Below are 19,932 nucleotides of genomic sequence, written 5' to 3'. Positions count from 1 at the left end.
ATTGCAGTGGAAAAGTAACTGAATTGCTTTTTCAATTTAATATTGATTTAATTTCACACTGATATTGGATTTTCTTATATTTCATGACATAAATTACTTTTGAATATAGTTTCATTACATATCCTTATTACTTTCTTTCTCCTTTGTGGCATAATTTTTCAAATTATGTCATTGAAATGAATTTGAGTAAATGTGAATTTCAAAATATTGGTCCTATTCAGTGGAACATTAAAAAAGACTTCTAATATATGTTAGTAGCTCTCAGAGAGTATGAAGCACTGAAAACTGTGGTCCTGTAATGAAAACCCAACACTTAAAAAGAGGTACTTTTTGACCATTTATCAAAGAAAAAGTTTTGTGAAATATATTCCCTGGGGCTATATACAGTGAAATTCTCAATAATGTGACAGGAACCATAAGAAACATTATATTTTAGGCTAAATGTAATATAAAGAAGAGGAAAAAAATTGTGGAGAAGGGGTTATTACTAACACATTTATTCAACTACTCATTTATTCATTTTGTAAGTATTTATATTAATATTGTTATTTAATAAGATGGCATTTGTAGCACGCAGTAACCTAATTATTGTGTTGGCCAAAAAGATCGTCCGGTTTTTCCATAAGATGGCTCTACTTGAGCTTAGTTGTCTTTACCTTCATTCAAAACAATTTTCTTAGATTGTATTGTGACAGCTGTCATGTGACAGTGTGCATTTTGAAAAAACTTATCAAAATTGGTGAATTTTTGTGTAGCCATTTTAATACTGAAGATGGAAGAAAAAAGCAACATTTTCGGCATATTATGATTTATTATTTTAAGAAAGGTAAAAACGCAACTGAAACGCAAAAAAAAGAGTTGTGCAGTGTACGGAGAAGGAAGAGTTGTGCAGTGTACGGAGAAGGTGCTATGACTGATCGAATGTGTCAGAAGTGGTTTGCGAAGTTTCTTGCTGGAGATTTCTCGCTGGATGATGCTCCACGGTCTGGTAGACCACTTGAAGTTGATAGCCATCAAACTGAGACATTAACTGAGAACAATCAATGTTGTACCACGCGGGAGATAGCTGACGTACTCAAAGTATCCAAATGAAGCATTGAAAATCATTTGCACCAGCTTGGTTATTATGTTAATTGCTTTGATGTTTGGGTTCCACATAAGTTAAGCGAAAAAAACCCTCTTGACGGTATTTCTGCATGCGATTCTCTACTTAAAAGTGATGAAAACGTTTTGTTTTTTTTTTTTAAATTGTGATGGGCCATGAAAAGTAGATACTGTACAATAATGTGGAACGGGAGAGAATGTGGGGCAAGTTAAATGAACCACCACCAACCACACCAAAGGCCAGTCTTCCGAAGAAAGTGGTGTTGTGTATATGGCGAGATTGGAAGGGAGTTCTCTATTAAGAGGTCCTTCCGGAAAACCAAACAATTGAGCAAAGTACTGCTCCCAGTGTGACGAACTGAAAGCAGCACTTGAAAAAAAGCGTCCGGAATTAGTCAACAGAAAAAGCATAATCTTCCATCAGGATAACGCAAGACCACATGTTTCTTTGATGACCAGGCAAAAACTCTTATAGCTTTCCTGGGAAGTTCTGATTCATCCTCCATATTCACCAGACAATGGATTCGGATTTCCATTTATTTTGGTCTTTACAAAATTCTCTTAACTGAAAAACTTTCAATTCCCTGGAAGACTGTAAAAGGCACCTGGAACAGTTCTTTGCTCAAAAAGATAAAAAGTTTTGGGAAGGGACTTCCCTGGTGGCACAGTGGTTAGGAATCCACCTGCCAGTGCAGCGGACACAGGTTCGAGCCCTGGTCCGGGAAGATCCCACATGCTGCGGAGCAGCTAAGCCCGTGTGCCACAACTACTGAGCCTGCATGCCACGACTACTGAAGCCCGTGTACCTAGAGCCCGTGCTCCGCAACAAAGAGAAGCCACTGCAATGAGAAGCCTGTGAACCGCAATGAAGAGTAGCTCCCGCTCGCTGCAACTAGAAAGCCCATGCGCAGCAATGAAGACCCAATGCAGCTAAAAATTAATTAATTAATTAATTTAAAGAAAAACGTTTTGGGAAGATGGAATTATGAAGTTGCCTGAAAAATGGCAGAAGGTAGTGGAACAAAACCATGAATACGTTGTTCAATAAAGTTCTTGGTGAAAATGAAAAATGTGTCTTTTTACTTAAAACCCAAAGGAACTTTTTGGCCAAATCAATACATCTTCACTGCCTGTCTTCCCTGCTAGATTCCAATTTTCACAAGGATGGGTACAATGTCTCTTTTGGTCACACTTCATTCCCCCAGAACTCTGGGGATAGGTCCTCAATAAATGCTAGACTAATGAATGAAGGAATTAATAAATGAATCTGGGTATTTTCATCCAATTGGTGCCTGAAAAACCATAGGCACGAATATTCATAATACAAGGTTGAAAGTTTTAGGGGCTATAACAAGTGTAAATGATAAATCCTGTGAGACTTGAGAGATTAGAAAATTTTGTTGAGAAAATTGGGGGAGTTTCATAGCATTGGGGCTTGCACTTAAGATAGGCAGATGTGTTAGATTTGGTTTCCTAGAAGACGCAGCCTAAGTCAATGATGAAAGTGCTTTCAGATGGAAGGATCAAACCAAGGGCAGAAAGGGTGAGTTAAAAGGAAAATGAGATGAGAGAACATATGTGAGCTTGGATTTTAAAAATAACTAGTTGAGTTCCACTCTACTATCTAGACTGTAAAATTATGGCAAGAGCATAATATATGGAAAGACCCTAACAACAAAAAAAGCAGGATAAACTAAAAAAATAATTTTTCTGTAACCCATCAGAGAGCTAAGATCACAGGGAAACCAAGTAGCCTGGCAACAGGAAAGACAGGCTCCTCCAAGGAGAGATGGGATGGGAGCCCTGACTCACCTGTGGCAAAATAGGAGGTGGGGGTAAGATAGGTGTCATACAAGCAGGCAAAAACATTCAGCTAAAATTTTAAATAATTTGTTAAAGGCCGACTGTGACTAATGTAGAGCCACAGACACAAGGGGAGTTCACACTCACTCACAGGCTCATCTCCACAGACCCCTACTGGATGCCCACCAGGAAGATGGGGGGCAGAGCAGAGAAAGCCTCCCTTGGAGGTGCAAGTCTACAGGAAAGGAAGTGGCCACCTCTCCTTTGGGAAATGAACTTTGAGAAATGTTGGGCATTAGGAACTGAAAAAAAGCACTGCCTGGACCCTTGTTCTGTATAAAACAAAAGTTTTAAGCCTTTGGAATAAAGGCAGCAAACTCTGTCACCTTCACGGTGCATATGAAAAGCTAAAACTACAGCTGGAGAAGAATGAAAGGAAAACAAACCCCTCTACTCCTAGAAATGGAGCAGGAAATACTCTCCCACACAAGATCCCCCAAAGACACACTGCAGAGTTTAGCTGCTATGGGGAGGAGGACAGGTTTATTGAGAAAAAAACCACTCCTGAGGTTCATGGCCCGCTTAAGCCTGAAGCAGAAACGGACAACAGAGGATACTCCACCATCCTCCAGGCAGACAAGCAAGTACCAAGTCACAAAAAGGAGCATTCTGTCTCTGGGGCAGAGGCAAGGATGTGTAGAGAGACCATCTCGGAATTGCAGGTGCACAGGAAGGAGCTGCAGATCTCTGTGGGGCCTCTTTTATTAGAACACTAATCCCAAAAGGCGGGCTCCACCCTCATGTCCTAAGCATCTCCCAAAGGCCCCACCTCCTAACACCATCACATTGGGCATTTGGATTTCAACACATGAATTTGGTGATGGGATGTGGGCAGGGGGACACAAACATTCAGACCATAGAACTAAATTTATTAGCATAAAGTTTGTCGATAGTATTTTCTTTGTAATTTTAGCTGTATACTTATTTACGAAAACTTTCCCACTTATTAATTTGTACCTCTGGTATGTTAACTTTTTCAAAACCAAAATTTTGGCTTTATTGCTTCTCCCTATTTGATATTTGTTGCCTATTTAATAAGTTTTGTTTTTATCTTTATTTCTCCTTCTTCCTACACTTTTTGTTTATTCTTAAGTCTTACTACTTAAGTTGAATTCAGCATTAATTTCCAGCTTTTAAGGCTCCATTTCCCTCTTAGTACAGCTTTCACTGTGTTCTACAAGTTTTGACATGTGCTATTTTTGTTATCACTCAGTATTAAATATTTTAAAAAATGATATTTCTCTTTAACTTGAGTTATTTAAAAGCATGTTTTTGAATTCTCAAACCTATGAATTTTTTATCTTTTAAGTACTGACATCTATTTTGATTGCTGACATCTATATTGAGAAATATGATTTTTATGATACCAATCCTTTAAAATTTGTTTAGACTTGTTTTATACCCTTGTACATGGTGGTCAACTTAAGTAAATGTTCTGCATGTGCTTAGAAAGATGTCTATGTGGTAAATCAAGCCTGTTAATTATGTTTTTTTTCAAATCTCCTATATCCTTACAATTTTTGTCTTCTTAACCTAACAGTAATTTACAGAGACTCTGTTGAAATCCCCTGCTGTAGTAGTGGATTTGTCAACTCTTCCTTGAATTTCCACCATTTTTTGCATTTTATATTTTGGTGTAATTTTAATAGAGCTGTTCCATAATTTTTATGCAATAAAAAAGTTATTATACTTCAGAGTATACTGTATTATGGCCCTCACTTTTGATGAAAGGGAGAAGTATCCATTTTAGTCACGTAATATCCCTGGGTTGTTTCCAAACATGATTACTATGGAAACTAATCAATACGAGTACAGTAGTCCGTCAGAATTCATGGGATTAGTTCCACAGATGCTCGTCTCTTATATAAAATGGCGTGGTATTTGGATATAACCGATGCACATCCTCCCATATATTTTGAATTACCTCTAGATTACTTATAATATCTAATACAATGTAAACGCTGTGTAAATAGCTGCCAGAGACTGGAAAATTCAAGTTTTGCTTTTAGGAAATTTCTGAAATTTTTTTTTTTTTTTTTTTTTGCGGTACGCGGGCCTCTCACTGCCGTGGCCTCGCGGAGCACAGGCTCCGGACGCGCAGGCTCAGCGGCCATGGCTCACGGGCACAGCCGCTCCGCGGCATGTGGGATCCTCCCGGACCGGGGCACGAACCCGTGTCCGCTGCATCGGCAGGCGGACTCTCAACCACTGTGGCACCAGGGAAGCCCTTTTTTTTTTTTTTTTTTGAATATTTTCAATCTGAGCTTGGTTGAATACACGGATGTGGAACCTGCAGATCCAGAGGGCCGAATGTACTAATCACTGGAGTACATATAAATTTTTATCCTAGCAAAAAGATCAGAATGAACTCTCATGTAATAGGTAGGGTTAGTTTTCTTTTGCTGCTGTAACAAATCACCACACACTTAATCGCTTAAAACAACACAAACTTATTTTCTTACAGTTCTGGAGGTCGGAAGTCTGAAATGAGTCTCACTCATTTCGAGGTTTCAGCAGGGCTGCATTCCTTTCTGCAAGCTCTGGGGAAGAATCCATTTCTTTCCCTTTTCCAGCTTCTAGAGGCTGCCTGCATTCCTTGGCTCCTGTCCCCATTCCTCTCACTTCTAAGCCAGCAAGGTCAGACCAAGTCTCACACTGCCATCTCTCTGGTTCTTCTGCCTCTCTCTTTGACTAGTAATGATGCCTGTAATTGCACTGGGCCCACCTAGATAAGTACTGTCTAATCTCCCCATCTCAGAGTCAGCTGATAACCTCCTCCCATCTGCAGCCTAATTCCCCTTTGCCATGTAATCTAACATATTCACACGTCCTGGAATTAGGTCGTGGCTATCTTTGGGAAGACATTATTCTGCCTATCCCAGGTGGTAAATGGAGGGAGCAGGAAAGGTGGACATCATGCTTAGATTGAATTAGAGTTAAGGTTAGAGAAGGTACATAAAATAACACAGCAATCTGCCCAAGTATGACATTGCTTTCAGATCTACTCCATGTTTTCTCCTAATATGAATATGTGAACATAGGTAATTATTATTTAATCAGTATTTATATGTTATTAAAATATGTTTACTTTAGAAAAAAGTCAATATTTGGTTTATTTTCAGAAAATACCCTAAACAATGTCCTCATCCACCTGGGGGGACTTTCACAAATGGCTAACATGGTACTGAGGATACACTATCCAATTTCTAAAGACCATGCTGGTCCTTCACATTCAAACTTCCTTAAATGTCCAAAAGACCTAAAGTTAACTTCATTTCAGAGTAAACTGCCTGGATTTTAACCCAATTTTATTTATTTATATGCTTATTTATTTTTTGCACAACAACCATTTCATTCTTTCTTTTGGGTTTAGGGTAGTCTTCAAAGTAGCTAAAACTACAATAATCAGACTGCTGAATAAGGGTGGATGCCATATTTAAAGACACAGAAAACAATCATCATTGCAACTAAAACTAGAACTTTTGGGGTTTTTTTAGTGTTTTAATTTTTCAGTAGTTTTTCCTTAGTAATTCATTTCATTAACCAAATGTGGTTAAACACGTACTCTGTATCAGAGCTCGTGCTAGTCATTTGGGATAAGTGAAGTCATTAATTAATTCAATAAATATTTATTGAGCGCCTACTATGCACCAGGAACTTTTTTTGATAGAGCTCCTCACAGGCCTTACATTTTAGTGTGAGAGACTGACAATAACAAGTAAAATATGTAGATGACAAGTACTGTGAATAAGTATTGTGAATCAAAATAAAAAAAGGGGAATGGGGGACAGCACAGACTTAAGTGGTCAAAGAAGGCTCCTTTAGTAAGGTGACATTTGAGCAGAGATTAAAGGAGATCAGGAGTGAGCCATGCGAATTAAGATTGAGAAAAGGATTTCAGGAGGAATAGCAAGAGCAGAGTCACAAGAAGCTGGAGCATGCCCAGCATAGTCCAGAGAATGCAAGGAGGCCAGTGTGGCTGAAAGAGAGCAAGCTTAAGGAGAAGAAACAAAACATGAGGTGAGCAAAGTAAAGGGTGAGGTGGGGAGCAGGTTTTATGGGGTCTTGTACATTGTGAGGATCTGGCTGGCAGGGGAAATGAGAAGGATTTGAGCAGGGGGATGAACTGGAATTACTTTCATAGAATTAGATTAATTTGCTATAATAAAATCTTCTGGAAATTTTCCATCTATATTTGGGTTTACCGCTAGTTTATCTGATGCCATGACTAAGTTCCACAACATTATTAAAGATTTTCTTTCTGTTTGATTACTTTTTAAACAATTTATATTTTATTAGTCCTGGAATGCCAGTACATCACAATGTAAACCAGACTTTCAAAATGGCATTGAAAAACAATTAACTTGAAAGCCCATTTTATCACCGAGTATTTTAGGATTAAAGCTTCTATGTTTGTTTAGTAAACAAATCATTAAGTTAAAAACTACAGAATAAGTAACCAAAGATTAAAAGAGCACAGAGGTATTGTTAAAAAAATTAAAGATAATAAAGTTAGCTTCATTAGGTTACTTTTTTTGGTTCATAAACACTTATAAACAAGTTATTTGAGCTTTGTTATAAAAAATAAATTTTCCTGTTGTTTCATGTTATTTGCTTAATGTTTTAACTTTAAAAGATTAAAATTATGGTTAAAGACCCTTTTAACACATAAAAACTATACTTTTTGCTCATGTTTCATATTGATAGACTTGGCAATTTTCAGGACTCTTTAAAACATCCCTCGTGCATCACTATTGGTCATGCATGGCTTGTGATGTGTTCACTTTTCCTTTTCTATAGGAAACCGTTCCCACATTATTTTCTCATACTCCTTAAACTAGCGCTATATGTATTACCCAAATTTTTGGTTTATAAAACTAATTCCGATAAGTGGAAAACCTAGTGAAACAATCTACTTGTGATTGTAGGTTCTCCTGATTTTTTCCATCAACTAAAACTTGAGTTCTAATACAACTGGCCCCAAACTACAGCTATTAAATATGCTGTAAAGGATTTCAGTGAGCTTTTTACTATTGGGATATTTTTTGAAGACACATTCTTTCTGTGGAAAAAATAATTTACAGTACTTGAGCACCAACTTTCATCTACTACTATTACATTTTTTAAAGGATTATTTGCAGGTTTAATGTGTAACAAACATGTATTCTCTGTGTGTAATCTTATCCAGAGGACTGGCTCAACTACCTATGTGGTGATAACTTCTGTATCTCCTTCTCTAGGCCACTCTCTTTGGGAGCTTCAGATTCTATTTCCACTGGACCTATCTGGTTATCCTGTAGACACTTCAAATTTAATGTGAGAAACTCACTTTGGTCCTAAAGATAAAACTAAATCCTGTATAGATATCACCAAATCTATAAGCCTGCTCCTATTTTTGATTTTATTACTGGCAAAGACGAAAATCAGCTAAATCAGAAACCTAAACGTTACTCTCAAAGACTTCCCCCTCCATCTCATTTAAGCAGCCACTGATTTCTATTAAATGTACTTCTAAATCTCTCTCAGATTCAGCTTCTTCCCAGTATGATGTAGTAGAAAGATTTAGGACTTTGGAATGAAGCAAACCTAGGTTCAAGTATACACTACTTGTAAGATAAATTTCAGCTACTTTTTCCATTTGCAAATCTATTATACTGCAAAGTTTAAATGGGCTAATGTATCTATCACAGTGCCTGCTACATTATGTTTAATAAACCTTAATTGCCATTCCCTGTCACCTTGTTTCCCATTGATTTAGTTTAGGACATTATCATTTATTGTTTAGAACTTTGCAATAGTTTTTTTAACAAGTCAAATTGATCCTATTTTCCATGCTGTAGCCAAGAGGAACTTCCTAAAAGTCAAGTCTTGTCATTTGCTTCTTTGCCTAAAATTCTTCATTGGCTCCCTGCGGCCTATATAAGGTCCAATCCTCTTAGCATAACATACACTTGCCCCAGCCTGACCTCCTGCAACTCTAGGTTTATTCTTAAAAATTACTTGCCAGTCCCTGGCATATGATTGCCTACTTGTCCCTTTTATGTCTTTAGCTTGTCTTTTTGTTCTCCCCCGTTGTGGAGCATCGGCAGGCGGACTCTCAACCACTGCGCCACCAGGGAAGCCCTGAACCCTTATTCTTAAGTCTCAGCATCCCAGTTCCCTCCTCTGAGAAACTTCCCTACACCTGTCCAGGCAGTAAGGCACTTCCTCTCAGGTCAATAATTACTTACTGACTGCTTATTAGGTATGTACCAGCCAGTATAGTATACACTGAAAATGGAGCTGTGAAGAAGACAAGGTTTCCCGCCCTCACAAAGCAGCTAGAGACAGAGACTAACATTTAGATAATTTACTTATAATTTTGTTGAATGCTATAAAAATACAGTGTTATGGGAATGTATAACCCCGTCTTGAGAGGGTGGTCAAGGGCTAGCTTCCCTTAGGAAGAAACACTAAAAGATTTGATGGATGGTGCCATTGTACCCTTTATAATTCTTTCTTAAAGTACTTAGGCAATTGCAGTTGAATTGCTTTCAGTATATGATTTTGACTAGCGGGTAAGTTATAGGAGACCATGATTACCAAAAGATCCTTTTGGCTATCACAAATACAAGATTCTGATTCTGATATCCATGACTTAAATCTATGTACATCAAGCACTAAGTATATAATCTTTTATCCCTAGCAATAACCCAGCTATTATTATCTCTCTTTTATAGATAAAGAAGTTAAAGTTCAAAATGAATGTTTCAATGATTCTTCCAAGGTCTCTCTGTTGAGTCAATGGCCCCAACCCAGCAGCTTCAGGATCCCAAACCCTCTTTTCACCATACATTTCTGTCTACTCCTATATCTGTTTATTTCCAGAATCTTCTAGCGTCTGGTTTCTAGCTCGCGTTCCGCGAACAAATAAACGGAAAGCCTTATGCTAAAGGTAGCATTATTTTTCACTCTTGTTGCCCTCAGAAACTGACACTAGAACTTCCTCCCATTAGGAGGGAGAGGCATTTCCAGATCTGTTTTCAGGCTTGGAGTAAGACTAGTAATTCCAAGTTGTTTATTCGACTCCATCAGTCTTTTTTTTGCACCGGACGCCAATTTTCCACACCCTCCTCAGGAAAAAAAACCCGCAGCTTTTGTGAATATTGGTTATCTGAGCCCGCTTTCCTCAGGTCCCTGTAAGGAGGCGGGCCTCGGCTCCACGACCGCCTCCCCCTCCTGGGTGGGGCTACACGACAAAGCTCCCCAGCACTTACGGTTTCTAAATTTGGGGCCTTTAGGCGGGAAAGCCGAACCCACAGGTTCTCGACTTAGTGGAGCCCACAGGGCCTCCTTAGCCCCTTCAAGCGCTTTCTCTGTTCGCCCATCCCTGCATCCCCCTCTCGACCTTTGGGTGGCAAAGGCCGCAGCCCGAGACGCCCAACCCCACAAAGCGGGCTCCAGAAACCCCTCTGCGGCGGTCAGAGCCCTACCGCTTCAGGCTGTGGACGACTAGGGCGGGTCCGTCGCTCCTCTTGCGCGCTGACGTCACGCGGACGCACGGCCACGCTGGCTCCTCCCACAAGCCCGAGAGTCCGGTTTCCGGCGAGAGCGCGGAGACCCGAGCGTGGGTGAGGCTGCGGCTGTGAACGCGGAGCGGGCCGCGGGCTGCTCTGTGATTTGGTACCCGCCAGCATGCCTCACCTGGAAAACACGGTGCTTTGTCGCGAGTCCCAAGTGTCCACCTTGCAGTCCCTGTTTGGAGAGGTATTGTAGTCCAGCTATCTTTTCTCTTCCAAATCCCGGAGGCAAACAATTCCGTGGTCTTGCGACATGTTCCAATTTTTAAATTTTCGTTCTGATTGAGGGGCTGTAGACCGTCTTTTGCGTTGAGGTAGGGGGTGTTATAGGTCTCTCCCACTCCTCACCCAAAGTAATTTGTGAGCGGTCTCTTAAACTGCACGGGAAGGACCGGCCTGCACTAGGGCTCGTTGGCCCAGGACGTGATATTTTACGCACGCCACGGTTTTGAGAGGGTGTTAGTCCAGAGTAGCTACTCGAAGTTGCTTCTTACCCCAGCTGAACAGGATTTTATACAACAGATGTGTTTGCCCAGTGTTACTTATTCAAAAGTGAGTCCCCACGTTTCAGTGAGGTAGTTAGTGTAAGTTCTTTGTGGATGGGTAGTTGTCGAGACCTGTGAGGGCCAACGCGGTGCTTCAGGTTTAAAACTTCAGCGGCTTTTCCAGCGTTGTTAAAGCACAGAAGAGGTCTAGTCTAGGCTTCTTGACTAGCAGTTCAGGTGATGCCTAAGAGAAGAGGTTAAATGTTTCCTCTGGATGAACACTGCTGCGGAGTCCTTTCCATAGGAGGTAGCATTCATCAATTCCATACTTAATCTGTTTTTGATTATATTCTGGTGGCCTTTAGTGAGCCTTTTCCTTCAGACTCATTAATTAGACTTGGAATTGATCACACTTGGATCTCATCTGTAAGGAGAGTAAATGAGAGTTTAGGGTCACACTCACGTTCTTCCCTCACACCTCTGGTTTGCTTTCATAAGTACTGCTTTCATCCAACTACCTGGGTGGCAGTCTGGGGTGGCCTGTGAAGTATTAGTGGAAAAGTACCACCCTCCTTCTAAAGGGGCACATTAGTTAGGGAACTAAGGTCAGGGAGTGCACCCTCAGTCAGTATTCTAGTTATAATGCTTTTTTTTTCAATATCAGTTTTTTTTTTTAAGGCATTGGGTCTTTTTTTTTTAACTTTATTTATTTATTTTTGGCTGCGTTGGGTCTTCGTTGCTGTGCGCGGGCTTTCTCTAGTTGCGGCGAGTGGGGGCTACTCTTCATTGCCGTGAGGGGCTTCTCATTGCGGTGGCTTCTCTTGTTGCAGAGCAGGGGCTCTAGGTGCGTGGGCTTCAGTAGCTGTGGCACGAGGGCTCTAGAGCGCAGGCTCAGTAGTTGTGGCACACGGGCCACTTAGTTGCTCCGCAGCATGTGGGATCTTTCTGGACCAGGGCTTGAACCCGTGTCCCCTGCATTGGCAGGCGGATTCTAAACCACTGCACCACCAGGGAAGCCCAGTTATAATGCTTTTAATTGTAGTTATCAATATTATCACTGAAACATTTTCTTAGTTGTACCTTATGCATTCCTTCCCTGGAGTAGACAAACCCAGATCACTACAAACAGAAGTGGTCCTCCTGAAAATGAATGTTGGCAAATAGAGATGAGTGATATCAATTTGGTGTAAATCACAGGAAGAAGTCATATTTAACAATTTTAATAGCGCTTTTCTGTAAGGTGCTGTGCATGTAGGAGATGCAAAGATCTATAAAAAACTGGTTCATATTTCTTAGCAGATTCATTTATGTATTCAGCAAATAAATATTTAGTAAGCACCTTCTCTGTTCCAGGCACTGTGCCCGATCCTGGCTTATTACAGTTTATGTTAGGTTTATGAAGGTGAAAGGTTAAATAACAGTGCAAGAGTTCAATACAGTTCTAGTTAACAGTAGAAAAGATGATGTAAGGTGGAATATTATTAAGCACCAAATAGTGGATGCAGATAAGTGTGGTGGGATTCCAGGAAAGGAGAGTTTTAGTGTAGCTTGGAAAAGTGTCCTGAAGGATATCTTGTGCTTCTCTTTCAAGGTGAAATATAGTATTGTATTAGCAGAGATGATCAGCAAGCATGCGTTTAATTCTTGTTACAGAATTTTTGAGCTAGTTAATTTACAAGAGGGTTATGTATAAACTTAAGAAAAGAATCTGTATGAAACATCCATTTTTAATCTGTTGGGCTGCTCTTGCCATAGGCATTTGCCATTAGAAAGTATTTTCCTGTATAAATCTGAGTTCCTGATTTGTCTTGCTAAAAGGAAATTTGTAACTTGGTGGCTAGAATGTAATAAATGTTTGTGACTACAGTTGGCCTTTGAACAATGTGGGAATTGGGGGTGCTGACTCCCTGTGGAGTTGAAAATCAGTGTGTAACTTTTGACTCACCCCAAACTTAACTGCTAATAACCTTACCGATAAATAGTCAACACATATTTTGTATGTTATATGTATTATATTCTGTATTCTTACAATAAAGTAAGCTAGAGGAAACGAAATGTTATTAAGAAAATCATAAGGAAGAGAACTAATTTATAGTACTATACTGTATCAATACTGTTAGTTTACCTTGTTTATAAGATGAATCGTCTGTCAATATCTACATCAGTATTGTCTTAACAATACAAAACACTGGGCTTGTTATACATATTACTAACTAGACATTAAAAATGAAAAGATAATGTGAAAAAGAAATTCATATCTATTTACAGGTATAATGATTCATACATTGATAACAAAGAAGCAGCGATATAATTGCTTTATGGTAGCCTTCTGTTATGGATAGAATTCCTTCATGGTAGCCTACCTATATACTAATGAATGAACCCTTATAAAGTTTCATGGCATACAGTATTCCAGTCATATTCATAATACAGTATTGTAAACACATGGTTACATTTTTTTGAAAAATCACTTACCTGTGATGATAGGCTAATACACAGTTTCTCCAATTATAGGAAGGAAGGAGGGGTAGGAAGAAGGGAGGAAGGGAGAGGGAGAGAAAGAGGGGAGAGGCTGGGAGGCACAGACATACCATATGGTATGTATGGTAATGTAATCCTTTGGGAGCAAAGTTATAAAACAGAAAACTAACACATTATTAATTTTATATTAAATATCATTCACTTTATGCCTTTGTAAGGATATACTATTATCTACATATATTTTACGCTTCATGGCATACTTAATTTTTCCTATGTGTTTAGGCAACGTGGTTCATCTGTGAGTTTTTTCAAATTGTTGCAAATCTCCAGAATTGTTTCGAATATGTTTATTGAAAAAAATCCATGTATAGATGAACTCAAGCAGTTCAAGACCTGTGTTGTTCAAGCGTCAACTGTACTATTGTAGTGGTAGATGATGATCATAGAGACTCTACTTTTTCACGGAAATTGCATCATCCAATTTTCTTATAATTATTTTTTAAGTGTATGTGAATTCCTCCAAAGCAGGTTTTATCTCTAACTGATTTTTGTACTCTTTAGTGCATCATGGTTTTCAGCATTTAGCAGCTGTCTAATTAATGTTCATTGAATGAATGAAACATATTTGTAGTATTGACCAGACCAATATAGGGGTGTTTGACAATTTTTACTTTTCTCTAGGCTGCTGACTCATAATGTACTTCAGGAGAATCTTGGGAATATGTATTTTGAAATATATGCTGTGTAGATTTGATCATTGAAAACAATGATGAAATGTACACATTTAGGCCAAGGTAAATGTAGTAAGCGTAATTCAGAAGTATCCTGTAAGTTTTCCTTAGAACAGAGGACTCTTGAAATTCTTTCTAGTCCTGTGTTTACATATGCTTAGTTTAAAAGCTTTAGAATGTAGACTGAAGTTGCAGCCTGTGGGCTTAGATTCTATAAAAAAGGGTTAAGAAAAAAATGAAGTATGGTCAAAATCATTCTTGAAAAATCTGTTAAATCTCTCAAATTTGAAAATACAAACATTTATATATATAAACCTGTATAATAATAAAAAGGGTTGAATATATATATGTATAGTGATATATCATATATAATAGATAGGCCAAATGTGATTTTCCAGAAATTCTGAGAAAGAGTAGAGTTGAAATCAAGTAGGTTTGAGGTATAATGATGAATCCACTAAATGCTCACTGTTGAAATCATTTGGATTGAATAATTTACTTTATCATGGAAAAGTTTGTCACAAATTGATGAATGTTTATTTTCTGTTTTGTATGTGCAGACTGATATTTGTCTTTTCTCTGCTAGAGACATCATTTCAGCTTTCCATCCATTTTTATTTATGGACATACTGCCAGTGGAAAGACCTATGTAACACAAACTTTGTTGAAAACTTTAGAGGTAAGAATATCCCAAACTCAGTGTTAATTGATTTTTATTCATAGACTCCTAGAAATAGAAGGGATCTGGGAGATATTTAGTTTACCTTTCTCTGAAGGAATATCTTCTACATAAAACATTTCTGACCAACTTTTTGTTGAAGACCTTCAAAGACTGTAAGCTTCAGAAGGCATTGTTAAATAACTTGAGCCTTGATGTTAGAATGTACTTTTTAAGTTGAGCCAAATTACTCTCTCTAACTTTCATTGGACGATAATATTTGGGGGAAAACACACATAATAATACATTCTTTAAAAATACTAAAATCTGTTTCTTCTCCATTATTGTACATATTTGAAATATTGATAGTGATAAGTCTGAATCTCCACAAGTACAAAACTAAATATGTCACCTTTACCCTTCTTCCCATATTGCCTCTAACAGTGAATTTCACCATTCACACAGTTGTCTAAACTTGCTCTTTACTCTTTCTTTATCCTCACTCTCTTAGTAAATTGAACAGTAAACACATCCTGTTGATTCTGTATCATTAATGTCTTGACTCCATGTAGCTTGAATCATAGCCATTGCTGCTACTTGAGTTTCATTTACCATTATTTCTTTCATTTATTTCCACAACAGTTTCCTAAGTGCAGTCTGTTCTCCACCCTGCAGCTAGTCCATGAAAATCTTAAATAAGATATTTAGGAAAAGGTTCGGGTGTTTTGCCTGATACATAAGACCCTTCATGAGCTGAGTTCAGTTTATCTTTCTTAACGTAATGCCTAAGAATTTGAGATAGAGTCTGGCAGACTCATGTTCTTCTTCTGGGTTCACCCCTTAGTGCTTTCGCATCTGAAAAGTAGGGCTAATAGTGACAACATTTGGAATTGTGAGAATTCAGTGAGTTAATACATGAAAAGTGCTTACCACAATACTTAGTATATAGTAAGCACTCAATAAAGTTTAGCTGCTATTGTTCGTGATTATTGCCACACCCTCTTTCATATCCTAAGCCAGGGATGGGCAAACTTTTTCTTATGGGCCAGATAATAAATATTTTAGGCTTGCGGGCCAGGTACTTTATATTACAACCACTCAACTCCTCCTTAGTGTGGAAGCAGCCATGGACCGTGTCTATCTAAATGGGCATGGCTGTATATATCAAAACAGATTGCTAACCCAAAGGCTGTAGTTTGCTACCCCCGGTCCTAACTAGCTCAGAGTATGTGTGTTTTGTGTGGCATACTGAACTATTTTACAGTTCTTGCTGTCTCTTACTTTCAACCCTTGGCACATACTGCTTGGAATGGCTTTCTTGTACTCATTCACTCCCAACTCTTCTACCCTATTATTTGGCAAATGCTTATTTATTTTGCTATGTTTTCTTGTGTTTACACTTTGGGTAGCCTTTTTTGACTCTCCAGGCGGTGTTAGATGCCCCTCTGTTGTGCAGCCTCAGCACTCTGTGCTTAATTCTGTCGTAATATTTATCCCTTTCAACTGTGATAAATGTTTGTGTTTCCCTGGCTTGAAACTGTTTCTTGAGATTATTCCCAGCACAGTTCTTGGCATACATCAACTTAGGGATTTTAGCCTTTGATCCTGAAGTTTGCCTGTGCATTTTAAAATACAGATGCCTGAGGTTCATACCAGGCTTCAGAACCTGAGTGTACAAGGTCCTCGCTCAGGCATTTGCATTTGGACCTCCCTGCATGTGTCCAAAAATATCTATATTGAATAAAAGCATGAAAACTGAATATGGAAGTTCCATAGTTAAGGGCTGTATTTCATTTTTTAATGTATCTTGATTTTTGTTGCTGCTTAAACATTGTAATGATAATTATCACCACTTTTGGTGTAGGTACACAAAGAGACATTTAGAATATGCTGCCATTAAAGGTCATGGATAGCACACAGGTAGCAGTAAACAAGACAGTCTTAACAGAGCTATTGTGGACTTTAGTTCATAAAGGAGTGGGGGTAAGGGAGGTCAGAAAATGCTGGTGAAATTGTGCCTAAGTAACTATAATGTAGCCTTAGTTACACTGCTACTCTGAGAAAGAAAAGCCTCTTTATTGGGTGAGATTTATAGAATGTCGCTAAAAATAGTTACAGGTTCCATTATTTGTGCCAGATGCCACACGCTATCTTCCTCTGAGTGATCAGTACTGCTTTTGTGATTTCATTTTGAGAACAGACTATATTTATAAATCTTTTTTTTCCTTGTTACTTCTGGAATTACCTCCATTTTGATAGTTCTCTAAATGAAGAGTTAGTTCTACGTCCTTATAGGGGGATTACTCTGGTTTTTAACTCTTAAAAATGTTTTTTTGGTTTAGGTGTGTCCATGATTAAAAATATTATTTTAAAATTATAAGTAAGAAATTCCCACTAAGAATTTTAACATTCACATGTTCTTGGGTTTCTTTGTAAGAATTCTTTAGTGGGAAATACCGATTTGCTTTCAATCCCTGTAGGAAACAAATGAAAACTCAAATAATTAAAGTGTGTTTAATGGAGGGACTATAATATTTTACAAAGGTTGAAGAAATGTTAAGGGAACCAATAAGGGATGGTGATGTGCTGAGAGCCTTTACCTCTCTCAGACCTGAATGGCACAGGAAGGAGCTGTAATCAGGCCCCAGCAAGAGGTGTAGCCTTTGATGAGAGGCTGCCCAACTCGAGCTGTTGCCTTTGATAGAAGATGCAGCCACTGTCAAGCTGTGGGATGGGGGTGGGAGTCAAGGGAATGAATATTCACCTTCTTTCTCTTACCACTTTGCTTCTGTCTCCTGGTTCTTCCCTTTGGCTGAATCCAGCAAGAGCTAGAAAATGAGTCTGGGCGATGCAGTCTGTGTGGTCAGCCTCCTGGGGCACAGAGCAGTTTGGAGAATGGTGGGGTATAGATTTAGAAGGGCAAATGGCGGATATCCAGCAGAGCCGTTGTTGTGGATATGTGTTTTCTATTTACACTTTTTTGGTTTTTGTTTTCAGCTTCCACATGTCTTTGTGAATTGTGTTGAATGCTTTACCTTGAGGCTGCTTTTGGAACAAATTTTAAACAAGCTGAATCATCTTAGTTCTTCAGAGGGTGAATGTTCTACTCAAATAACCTGTGAAACATTTAATGACTTCGTTCGCTTATTTAAACAAATAACCAAAGCTGAAAGTCTCAAGGATCAGACTGTATATATTGTAAGTATCATCTCTTATTTGAAAACTGATTTATTAGGTCAATTTCCATATTTTCTTTTGAGACTTATGTACAGTGCATTGTACAAGGTGCTTATGCAACCTAAAAATGTTTTAGATATATTTCTTTTTTTAATTGAGGTATAGTTTTTTAATTGAGGTATGTATAGTTGATGTACAACATTAGATAAATTTCAGGTGTACAGCATAGTGATTCACAATTTTTAAAGGTTATACTCCATTTATAGCTATTATAAAATATTGGCTATATTCTCTGTGCTGTACAATGTATCCTTGTAGCTCATTTATTTTATATGTAGTAGTTTGCACCTCTTAATCCCCTACCCTTATGTTGCCCCTCCTTCCTTCCCTCTCCCCACTGGTGACCACTAGTTTGTTCTCTTATCTATGAGTCTGTAGATGTAGTTCTTATCTAAAGGGAGCTTCACTTTAGTAGAAAAGCTATGACGTACTCACATATGACTACATATAGAATGTGATTAGTAATAACCATGATATGCAAAGCACTGATTCAGGCACATCTGGTACGGCTTCATAAGGTGGTAACATTTGAGATAGATCCAAAAGAATGATTCGGGTATCATTAGGAAGAAACTGAAGAAGAGGAATTTCCTGTGGAGGGAATTAGGCAAAGGCATACAGATGGGAATGGAGGCCAGGGAATGCCAAGTAGTCTGGTCTTAGTGGGTTTAAAGTATGAAGGAAGAGAAAGAAGAGTAGAAAGGTGGGTGGGGGTAGATCAGGGAGTGTCTTGAAAACCATACTAACGAGCTTTATTTCATTTCTTAGGCAGTGAGAGGCAAGGACGTAGTGAAGGCTAGAGCAACAAACATGCTTTAGGAAGACTGCTATGAAGGCATGTTGAATAGGTGAATTTGAGGGGATTGAAAGACATAGGCTAGATGGTTTTGAGGCTCTTGTAACTGTTTCCATTAGAGGAAATTTGGGCCTGGACTAGAGTTGGGGCAGAAGATGCAGAAAAGAATAAATGGAAGAGACAGCAAAGGTCAAACTTGTCAATTATATATGGGGCAGGTCTGGGAAAGATGAATTGTTTGATTTTAGGTTGGCTAAGTTTAAGTTTTAGTTGTTACATCAATGTGAAAATAACTAGCAGACAACTGAAAATATATAACGTGTTTTACATTAGTGAGAGTTTATAACACCTTAACCTTATTTTAAAAAATGATTATCTCTGGAATTGAAATTAAAATTTAATATAATACCTTCTCATAATGGCTAAGTTTATACTCACTGAAGGGACCACATCTTATGCATTCTTGCATCTCCTTAAATGTATAAAACAGTTCCTTCCACATTTTAATTTTGTTCATTTATTTATGCAAATATTTACTGAGTACTTCTTATGTGCCAGGCACTATTTTAGATACTGGAGATGGAACAGAGACAAAATAGTGTCTGCCCACTTGTGGCTAATTCCTCTAATTGAGGAAGATATGTAGTAAGCAAGTTAATATGTAGTATGTCAGATGTGGTACATTAGAGTAAGGGAGAATCCCCTGGGCGGGGGAGGCTAGTTATTTCTAAGTGGGGAAGGCAGAGAAGATCTCACTGAGATGATGATAACTGAGCTGAAACCTGAAGGAAGCGAGGGGCAAGTCATGAAAATATCTGAAAAAAGAGTATTCCAAGCAAAGAGATTTACGTGAGCATACAGAGGAGACTGGAGCATGCCTGTGTATTCAAAGAATATGAAGGAGGCCATTTTGGCTGGAATATAGTTTAAGGGGAAGAGGGGTAATGTTGAGAATCAAATGAAGGGTACAGGTACATTTGATTCTTCATTTGAGAATCAGACGAAGAGTACAAGAGTA

General features: G+C 38.5%; 2 protein-coding genes across 4 annotated transcripts in view; both read left to right on the top strand.

Annotated features, from left to right (window-relative positions):
* LOC117203713 (uncharacterized) overlaps positions 1 to 19,932 on the top strand; it is a 1,186,790-nt gene that overhangs the window by 708,849 nt on the left and 458,009 nt on the right. The gene's annotated exons all lie outside the window — the stretch shown is intronic.
* The window catches only part of ORC5 (origin recognition complex subunit 5), a 78,755-nt gene continuing 69,306 nt past the window's right edge, over positions 10,484 to 19,932 (top strand). For 2 of the 3 annotated variants that reach the window (XM_033439499.2, XM_033439510.2), the window contains exons 1-3: positions 10,536 to 10,713; positions 14,810 to 14,902; positions 17,879 to 18,079. In XM_033439499.2, the coding sequence (XP_033295390.1) occupies positions 10,642 to 10,713; positions 14,810 to 14,902; positions 17,879 to 18,079 (366 nt within the window). In that variant the 5' untranslated portion in view covers positions 10,536 to 10,641. Of the gene's footprint in view, positions 10,714 to 14,809; positions 14,903 to 17,878; positions 18,080 to 19,932 lie in introns of all 3 variants that reach the window. The other variant, XM_004263376.3, reaches the window with a different exon arrangement.

Source organism: Orcinus orca, chromosome 9 (genome assembly GCF_937001465.1).
Source record: "Orcinus orca chromosome 9, mOrcOrc1.1, whole genome shotgun sequence".
Taxonomy (NCBI): domain Eukaryota; kingdom Metazoa; phylum Chordata; class Mammalia; order Artiodactyla; family Delphinidae; genus Orcinus; species Orcinus orca.
This window is presented reverse-complemented; position numbering and strand designations above follow the sequence as displayed.